General features: G+C 43.5%; 1 protein-coding gene across 1 annotated transcript; it reads right to left on the bottom strand.

Annotated features, from left to right (window-relative positions):
- Window positions 1-805: 805 nt before the first annotated feature.
- dhx35 (DEAH-box helicase 35) lies at window positions 806-9980 on the bottom strand. The gene is made up of 21 exons (XM_084552942.1): window positions 9439-9980; window positions 8934-9061; window positions 8760-8852; window positions 8418-8495; window positions 8183-8287; window positions 8037-8098; window positions 6757-6826; window positions 6600-6659; window positions 6039-6151; window positions 5859-5955; window positions 5619-5777; window positions 5179-5389; window positions 4938-5062; window positions 4650-4704; window positions 4346-4536; window positions 4161-4238; window positions 3934-4063; window positions 3167-3248; window positions 2992-3063; window positions 2718-2829; window positions 806-2581 (listed from the first exon to the last, which is right to left on the bottom strand). Exons 1-21 carry the CDS (start codon window positions 9476-9478, stop codon window positions 2543-2545), a joined length of 2100 nt encoding a protein of 699 aa, XP_084409068.1. The 5' UTR covers window positions 9479-9980; the 3' UTR covers window positions 806-2542.
- Between the last annotated feature and the right edge of the window lie 704 nt (window positions 9981-10684).

The following is a 10684-nucleotide window of genomic DNA, read 5'->3' as shown; positions in this document are numbered from 1 at the left end:
CAGAGGATCGACAGTTGGGGAGACATTACGACATTATGCGACACGCTACGGCAAATTCAGGTAAAATTGGCGCGTTTTTTTTTTTTTTTTTCTTCTTCTTCTTCCTAGAATTCGATGCTGCTTAGCAACGGGGTGTGTTCAATTCCTGAGCCAAAGAAAGAAAGATGTAGTTCCAGCAGTTACACCTGTCCGGTCACCTGCCCTTCAGTGGAGTCTTTTAATACTAGAATATTTGGATGACACAAGTTAATTTATATATTTGCAACATATCCTGAAATAGTTTAGATCTTAAATATAACTTTTTGAATAGGTCAGGACAATGAAATCAGTATTTGACATCATTACTAGTACAAGACTTAGGCTCAGTACTGAGTTAGCAGAACCCACTTAAGTTACAACTTTGTTTTAATGTTTGTTTTCTTGTTTTGTAATTGTTGATTTTTAGTCTGTATTTTATAATAACCTGCCTATAATGAAGTGCCATAACCACACTGGCCTATATGTGCAGTACAGTGCAGGTGAATGTGCCATGCATCCCGGAAGGAGCAGTTCCTGCATAGCCTTACATGTGGCAGGACAGTATAGATCAGTGGAAAATATTTTTTTTCCAAGACTATATAATCCATGCGGTTCACAATACCATTTCATAACTACAGAAAAACATGGATATTGTAATTTAAATAGGCTAAACCTGTAATTGGCACACTCATTTTAATGTTTATTTTCCTACAAATAAATGTGTTTATTTCTAAAAGCGTCAAGAAAAAGAAAATATATATATATATATATATATATATATATATATAGTTGCTGGTAAATGCCTTCACACTCATTGAGCTTCTGGGGTTTGTGATACAACAGCGACACCCCCTGGCCAAGGCGTGTATTGCATACAAAGTACAGTAACCGCAGTTGAATGAACAAAGCAACCAAAGGCTGATATTAAGTGTATGACAATAAGGCTTTATTTGACCATGTGAGGAAGAATGGCAGGTGACAGTTTTTAATCTCAGAGGTAAGCAGTTACACAGGTCTACGGATTACTGCTTTGGCTGCATACATACTCTGCACAAATAAGAGTGTCTCGCAAATATTAACTGCAACAAGTCTACGAGGTGATCTTAAGTTGTCTACATCAGAGTACCATTTCACATGCAAAGGTACATTTGTGTATCCATCTAATTAAGAGATTTAATTTGTGTTATCTATCTACTGTGTTGTAGTACTGCGGCTTGATTATGGTGTTACTCAATCTATAGTCCTAACCTCAAGGACAAGTTCTGCAGCAAAAAAAACAACATCATCATAACATGCAGGCTGAAATAAAATTTGGTTTGAAAGTACATCCCAGCAGAGTAAAATTACAAATCTTTATTAAACTGCTCACTGAAGCTTTCAGGGGCAAATACCTCTGAAGGAAAATAAAAAATTGAAGTACTAATAAAACATAAACAACATGCAGAAAACATAGAATGTAATAATGACTACGGTAACTGGCCATTTTAATAAATGCCTGCTGGATGTTGGTAGCTGAGCAAAAACCAAGAGACCACATGAGAGGAAAGGCAATTATTATGACGGCCAGTGAAATCAGATAAATGCTACTGTTTGTTTGAGGCTTTGGATGCACCTCTGGATGCACTTTAGGTCATCACAGCAAAAAATACGGCACTTCACTTTTAGTTTTAATTTCACAGCTTTTTGTTTTTACAATGTTTGGGTGAGTTTGCACATTCCATCTGAGAACAAAATGTGAAAAAGGCTGATGAAAGAAATTGGCACAGAGTGGTGACAAGGCCACTATGTCTAAGCTATACCGTACTGTACTGTAAGTGGCAATGAGGTGTAGAATTAAGATCCAGACTTAATGCAATCTCTTCACAGTATCAATATTAGAAGATCTGAGGCTGACTGAGGAAAAAAAATAAATGTTTTACAGTGAATTTCTGAAAATATATACCACTACATTCTGTATGAAGGTCCAGAAACTGTAAGACATCAAAAATAAATTTGAAGTAAAGCAATTAAAACATAAAAAGGCACCCAGTTTAAGAGGGGAGCAAATTAAAAAACCTAAATCTGTCAAAGGGTAGCATCCTCACAGTCTATTGTCTTTCATCATGTACCTGCAGCAGGAAAAAATACAGCACTTTAAAAAATAACAAAGCCTAGAACCAGGTGTGGAAAGACCGGTGGCCGTTCCCTGAACCTGAGCCTGCTCCGACTATATACACCTATGAATAAACTACGTGACCATGCTGGAATGGACTCTAGTCAGGCACAGCCTGGACTCATTGTCTCACATTCATCACCATTTACTCTCACAGATCAAATATAAACTCCAACACAGGTAGGTGTGTTAACATCAACACTAAAAATAGACCATTTAATGCCATTGTAGCATGGCCACATAGTGTGGAGACGGTTGTGCATGTGGACATGGACAATATATATACATTACATCTTTATATACAGTGAAGTGGGAAGGGGCACAGTGGCAAATTAGTCTTCCTGTCTTAGTATGGTGAAATGACGGTGAGATTTAGAGGACCCTGGATCTCTTGCTGGCCAGCGAACCGTGCTAAAGGATAAAAGAGAAAGGAAAAGAGATAAATGGAGGTTAGAGAAGCTTACAAGTGTACTACAAAAAACAGAAAAATGTACCAAACATAATATACCTGGGAGTAATAAATAACATATTTATCTATGTGGCCCACCTTGGCTTGCTTGTAAAAGTGAGGAGCCAACTCAACCAGCCAGGAGGACTCAACAGCAGTCACATCACGCATGTAGTACTTTGACGTCTGCACCACTTCGTTGAAGACAACCCTGAAAAGAATACAAACGAGACTGTGATTCTTGCAGACAACTTCAAACAGCAGATGCCTAAATGATCCTAACTCCATGTAAATTCTCCGCACGGCCTGAAAGTACAATGCTGCGACATGTCCGTAGTGACACTGCAGCAGCTTAACGAGAATATGCACTGACCACTTTGGAGGTTTCTCTCCGAACAGAACAGAGTTGGGGTGGATGTGAAGCTCACGATCGTCTCGTAAAGTCCTGGCAAAAGGAGACGACAGACAGCGTCGTACAATTTAAAAAAAAGAAGAAAATGTATGAAAAGAGAAATTATACTTGTGTGAGTAGAAGTGAGCGATCTCACCTGTAGGAGCCAGAATGGTGAATGCGGGCCGCGTTGGAAAAGAATCCAGACACGATGCACTTCAAGATCACATCTGGGTCACCTGTGAAAAAACATTCATAATAATAAGATCGAACAGTGTGTTAGTTTATTCTACTGATACGAGCCCACATGCCACATCATATAAACAAGACACATACACGGATCAGCAACAACACTGAAACCTCCAACCGCTGAATAACATTGATGGTCTCATTATGATGTATTGGTCTTCTGGCAAACCTGGCATTTATGTGGGTGTTACTTGGACACGTACCGCCAAATGGAAAGCGGGTGTTTCTTGCATCATGGTGCCACGTGTTCCCCAGGTAAGCTACGCAAACGCGATGTAAAAGAAAAAATGATCTGGTGGACCAGGTCACCTTCTTCCATTGCTCCTAGATCCAGTTTTGATGCTCACATGCCCATTGTAGGAGCAGTTTACAGGGGTCAGCATGCGCACCCTGACTGGTATGCAGCCACATACAAAATATACTGCGATACAATTTGAGCTGCCGAAGCTCATCTGTTGGATTAAACTACAAAGGTTTTTCCTTCCTTGGAACACATTTGATAGGTACTTGACCCCTGCAGACCCAGTCGTCTTGCCATCAATATTTGTCTCTTGTCAGAGTCTCTTAAATCCTTCTATTTGTTAAATTTTCCTGCTTCTAACTTATCGAATTCAAGTTATTCACGTCACCTTTCAGTGGTCATAATGCAGTGGCTGATCGGTGTTACACACATACCTTCGCTGGAAGTCCGTGGCACTTTAAACTTGTTCATGAGACGCCGGAGCTGCTCCCGTACAGTCACAGCCCGCAGCAGGCCCTTGTAATTGAGAAAATGTTCCTGACACCACTGGGAGCTCTTCTGGTGCTGCAGGAAATAAAAGAAACAGTCACATAACCTTGATTAGAGTCAACTTTATCCCTGGCAACGGCGGCAAGTGCTCACTGCCTCCGACTCGCTCTACCTTAATGAATGCTTCATACACGTTCAACATGGTGAGGTGGTCTCCCTCGGCAACTGCAAATTTGCGGTGCTCTCTGGCCTGCAGGGTGAGATAGCAAAAACAGGGTAATTGTCATGCTGATGAAGCATTTCTGCCCCCCCAAAAAAAATTCAACGTGCTCCTTCTGACAGCCTGTTTTCACTCACGGCAGCTTTCTTTTGATTGGGTGGCACACTGAATATATTCTGAATCTGCATCATTGCTGCTATGGTAACAATCTCTTTGGAGCAGCCGAAGTTTCCCGACTCTAGTAACATCTTAGCAAACATAGGGCTGAGAGGAAACTCGGCCATCCGCACTCCCATGGGATCAGTCAAACGGCCGTAATGATCCAGACCTGGCAGGAGACACACAAGCAGTAAGGATTCTGCATCGAGTGCGTGGACGCTTCGGCTCGCAGATGCTTGCTGACGCCAGATTTTCAACGTTAGAGACCCCCTGTTTTCTTACCTCCCAGAGCATAAAGGAGTTCCAGAGCTTGAACCATAGTCTGAGCAGGAGGAGGCTGTTAAATCACAATGAAGGGAAATGCATTTTAATAGACAATATTTGCTCTTAAAGACAGAATGAAGTGCTTGAAGAAGAGATGTCTATACGTCTTAAACAGCACACGCAGACACTGATTGCATTTCTTTTCTCAGAGGCCAGCAGCCATTCCTGCTAATTAAAACGTACACTTCCTTTCACAGTGGGTGAACACATCCCCGCTACCCCGTGGATGCAAAGCCAGCTACTCACAGAGAGGAAGCTGAACCGCAGCACGTTGTCGATGCCTAACGCTTTGAGCTGCAGGATGACGGGAGCCAAATTGGTGCGTTGCATCTCTGGCACAGTGGAGGCAGGTAGTTTCTCAAAGTCCTCCTCTGATGAAAGGAACAGAGGCGATATGAGGCGCAGGGTGGAGAGAGGCGGAGGGAGGGGAATAATAAACTACAAACACAAATGTTCTCTCATCTGTAGCTGCTAAACTCACACGTACCCGTGTACAGTCTGAAGCATTTCCCAGGTCGGTTTCGTCCGGCTCTCCCGGCCCTCTGGCTGGCCGACGCCTTGGAGATGGGGGTGACCAGCAGCGATTCAATGGCAGTGCGAGGATTATAGGCTCGCAGCTTCACAAATGCACAGTCAATGACGAATACGACCCCATTGATGGTGATGGAGGTCTCGGCTATGTTAGTGGCCACCACAATCTGGAAGAAGCAGAAGGTAGATGTTGTGGAATATCACCGTTGCCTCGTATGTCAGCGTCTACACATTTTCACCCCGAGGCAGGCAGCAGCAAAATACAGGGACAATGATGAATGGATTTCCACAGCAACACATTTTTTTGTTCCATTAAATAAAAGAATCATCGTCCACAAAACTCCACAGACCACACAATTACATCCGATAGATTTTCGGTACAAGCAGCACGTTTACCTTGCGAACAGAAGACGGCGCCCGCTCAAAGACCTTCATCTGGTCAGCATATGGCAGACCTGAGTACATGGGCAAAATCCTCAGGTGCTTCTTCATGCCATATCGGGACAGAGTCCTGGCCTGGTCCTGCAGGAGAGACACCACCTTCTCCACCTCCTCCTAAGAGGCAGAATGTAACGGTAAAGGGAAAAAAAAAGCCCCCAATTAGCGAACAAATGCTTTGGATGCTGGAAGACTAACCTGCCCAGTGAGAAAAGCCAGGACGTCGCCATCGTCCTCCGTCTCGTGGATCTTTAGCACAGTCTCCACCGTGGCCTTCACGTAATCTGGGACAGGACTGAGGACAAAACCAGACATTTCAGAGTTATAAGAAACAAACAGAATTATATACAATCACTTTAGAGTCTGTGTGTCGACCACCTGACGGTGTAGAAGATGTCCACTGGATAGGTGCGTCCCTCCACGGTCAGAATTCCACACGTGTCCTTGTTCGGATCTCCAGACTCATTCAGGTTGAAGAAGTCATGGAATTTCTTCAGATAACAGGGATATTACAGTCAGTAGAAGGATAGCTGTTAGCTTTAAACGTTTTAAATTTAACATTTACTATATTGAAACTGCTTCTAACGTTGAATAAGAATTCAAGATTCAAGTGACATTAGGTTGTTATATTATCGTTAACAACAAAGCAAAGAGACACTCATGTTGCCCTCAATCTGACATTTGAGCAAGTCTGTGATGATTAGCATGCGCAGATAAAAGCCTTTTTTTTTTTTCTTTTTTTTTTGAGAGAAGATCAGAAGAAGCATTTCAGCTGACTCGCTGCACGCCGAGCTCAGCCGTGGCCCGATTGTGTCTTTCCATCACCAGGGTATCACAGGTCTCAGTACAATGTGATCCGACCTGACATCAACTTTCCGCGCTCCCGCCTATCTTTTCTCGCCAATCGAGCATATCTGCTCATCTGAACGGCGCAGTCACCTTGGCATCGAGAGTGGCGGAGGCAACAATCAGCCTCAGGTCTCGCCGCTTCTTCTGAATCTGTGGAGAGAGTCGGAGGAACGCGTTGGAGCGGAATCAGAGTCGGAGTGAAAATGGAAAACTTTAGGGTTAGAATGAGAGTATCATCTGGTATTACCTTCTTTAGCAGACCGATAGCGATGTCTGTATACAGGGTCCTCTCGTGTGCTTCGTCCAGCATCAACACACTGAGAACAATAGAGAACCGTTGTTGCAAGGTGAGAAAGACAAAAACATTACGCAGGTAGACGTGAGCTGGGAAAATGGGGAGCCATTTATTTGCACTCGAGCTGCACTTCCTTCACTGGAGACCATTTCTCTCCTCGTCTACCCACATACAGTCATTGCTCAGCTCATTAGGTACATAATATGACACAATATAGCTTCATGACTGTGCTAAGGTTTGGTTTATGTTCTTCTGGGAAATCTGGCATTTATGTGTGCGCTACTTTGGCCTGTACCACTGCCTGGCAAGGGGGCATTTCCTGCATTCCCAGCATTAATTTTTTCAGCAATCTGACCTAGAACAGCTCATCTGTTGGATTGCACAACACAGGCCAGCCTTCACAACCCACATGAGCCGATGTAGGACCACATTTGATAGGTACTTGACCACTGCAGACTGTAAAAAAATAACACACAAGCTGAAGTTTTGGAGATGTTCTGGCCCAGTTGTCTTGCCATCAATATTTGTCTCTAGTCAAAGTCTCTCAAATCCATAGATTTGTTCAATTCAACAGCACTAGAAACCAACAGCCAACAAAATAAAAAATGAGCGGCTCCCTTCTTTTAAGCCAATATTGAATACCATAACCTTCGTGAAGCCAAGATTTAGTGCAACACTCTTATATTAGAATGCAGTCTCACCTTTCCCAATCAAAACAAACTAAATATGCTTGAATAGTCCAATAACTGTACATTTTGACACATGTCCGATAGCCAGTCAACTTTAAGAGCCCACCTACTCACTTAGCAACTCATAAAAGTTGCCGCTTTTGATGTGATTTGAAATTCGAGATAGCAGATAGAGAAGTGGATTAGGGACTGTCTAGTCAATAGTTTGAATCGCCTCTACATCTAACCCCTAAACTGCTCCCTGGGCGCCTTATACGGCTGGCTGCTACAAATAGATGGGTTAAATGAGCACAATAAACTCCTAGTATGGGTACGGGTGTAATCTATCAATGAAGCTGATTCACATTTTTGTGCTGCCTTTTAAAGCACCAGCACAAGAGGGCTTGTTATTTGCTCAATATTGGGATTATGAAATAAATCCAAACTAAATGCTATATGATTAATATCCACCTTCCTACTGAAGCAGGGCTAACATGCAGTCACGGGTGGTGCGTCCTAACATACCTAATCCTCACACTTTTAATGACTCAAGTGAAAGCGTACCTGTATTTTTTCAAAAGAGGATCAGCCATCATCTCTCGCACCAGCATCCCATCTGTTAGAAACTGAAGCACAAGGGGCACGGTTGATTACTGAACCGAACCAAGCGCCACAAGGCTCGTCATGAAGACGGCGCACGCCTCCAGTACCTTGATCCTCGTGGCGTGGGGATCAGAGCAGTCATCAAACCGGATGGTGTAGCCCACCTCGTGTCCCAGCAAGGCCCCTCGCTCCTCTGCTACACGGTTAGCTACCTATCAGCAGGAAATAAGGGGCAAAGAAAAAACGGAATTTGAAGCAGCCGTGTGTCCTTCAGCGTGAACTACATTAAGTCCCAGGGGCGAAATGACATTGGCAATAAGAGGACGTCAATAGAAGTCTTACAGAGATAGCAGCCACGCGGCGAGGTTGGGTCACTCCAATCACTTTCCCCTCTGCTGCCCAGCCGGCCTCCAGCAGGTACTGACGGGCGTCGGATGAAAGGGGAAGGTAGATCCAAGAGGAAGAGCATGAATAGCAGACTCTGCATAAATTAAGCTCTATAGCTGATGTGGCCCAAACCACTGCTTTAAAAAAAGAGGCAACTAAGCACCAGGACAAGGTCAAGTTAAACCACCGTGGGGAGTTAATCCACGTGAAGGCCACTGCGGCACTGTCCCGCCTTTGAGCAGCTGAACTTATTTGACTTTGAGGGTGTTTTTTTTTTCATTAAAGAATCCAACAAACCTGAGGTATCTGTGTCGTCTTCCCACATCCCGTCTCACCCACTATTATTACAGTCTGAAAGCTTTCAACCAAGTATAAGATGTTGTTTCTGTGCTGGAGAGGGAACATTAAAGCACATGGTGAGTTATTATGCACACAGATCTGCAAACAAGTATAAGAGAATCAGTGTGAAACCTTGAAAACTGGGAGTTTCTGTCGCTGCTTCTCTATGGAGAGGGCAGTGTGGGGGTTGAAGATGATGGGGGACCCGGTGGTCTCCGTGTTGAGCTCCCGCTCCTCGGAGATCCCCGGAGCCTCGGAGCCTGGAGGCACAGCAGATGGTGGAGATGTTTTATTTAGAAGTGAGCGGGCGTTAGGAGGATTACAGCCATGGCTTCTTCTAATTTTTGCGCAGTGGCATTCATATGTGTCATATGAAAGTCATATGAAGCAAACCCCTTTTTTTTTTTTTTTTTAAAAAAGCGACAATTCTCTGGCGAGTATCGTATGTGTATTTTATTTTGGCAGGTCGGTTCCGCACAGCCAAACCGAGCTGGACGTGCAGACGCCGCGCAGCTGCCGTGAACGCGGCTGCAGCTCCGCGGAGACTCCGCGATTCATACGAGCACATGTACGTTGATAGATAAGAACCGGAATATACACGTTAAATGCATCATTCATTCATTTATCTCCTACTTACCCGGCTTCCAAAATTTCATCGTGGAGAGGGGAGCCGCCATCTTGGCTTCTACGTCACATAGTTTTTTTTATTTTTTTTCCCATCTCGGTGAATGACGTCAGGCTGTGGGTTTAGAGATTTATGAATGATGTCAGTGGGTCTGAAAGCAGCTGCAAGAGCGGGTTAGCTTTACTAGCAGGTGCCGACACAGTTAATTAACCCTCTGTTGAATTAATTGTGTGTTTTTAACATTTAAATAAATATACACCGATCAGCCACAACATTATCACCACTGACAGGTGGCAATGCAACGTTCTGCTGGGAAACTTTTGCACCTGGCATTCATGTGGATGTTACTTAGACATGTACCACCCACCTAGACCAGACCAGACACCCTCACCCCATAGCAATGACACTCCTTGATGGCAGCAGCCATCCCCAGTAGGAGGCACACACACAAAAACGCTTTAGGAACAACTAAAAAAAACATGAAAATCTGGCCTCCAAATTCACTAGATCCCAAACTGATCAAGTATCTTCACATCAACACACCCAGCAGGGCTCTCAGATCATCACCTTCATCCATCAGCCTCACCATCCCTCCTGTCCGCATGACCACCATGGGGTCCAGACCCTTCAGCCGTTCTGCCCCCCGCCACTGGGTTTCCCTTACATCCAACATCCGTAACATCGACACATTGGCTATTTTTAAATCCTAAACATTGTATTGTCTTTAGACTTCCAAATGTGAGGAAATTATGTCTTTCACAACTATAAATTGACAATATTTGTTTTTTCAACTGTTTGCTGAGCAATACAATGACTTTATCTCTTTATCCCTTGAATTTACAACGTTGTTCTTTTGAACAAATCCCAAACCACCATGGGGTCCAGACCCTTCAGCCGTTCTGGCCCCCGCCACTGGGTTTCCCTTACATCCAACATCCGTAACATCGACACATTGGCTATTTTTAAATCCTATCTCAAAACCCACCTGTTCCTACAAGCCTACAGTGTTTCAGTGTCTTATACTTGTAGTTTTTTTTAATGCTTTTGATGTCCGTTATGTATTTTAAACCCTGCCTTACTTTGTACGGTGTCCTTGGGTGTTTTGATGCTGCTTACAGTAATCCATCAGTAATATTGATCATTTAACGTAATTATTACCAGTTAGTCCAGTTAGTGCTTTACATTTACATTTAATAAGGACATTCCTTTTGTAGTTCAAATTGGATAATATTGCAAGTAGCACAGTTTAATTTTAAAA

This window comes from Chelon labrosus (assembly GCF_963514085.1).
Source record: "Chelon labrosus genome assembly, chromosome: 10".
In the NCBI taxonomy this organism is placed as follows: Eukaryota; Metazoa; Chordata; class Actinopteri; order Mugiliformes; family Mugilidae; genus Chelon; species Chelon labrosus.
Note: the sequence above shows the minus strand (reverse complement) of the source record. Positions and strands in the feature narration are given on the sequence as shown.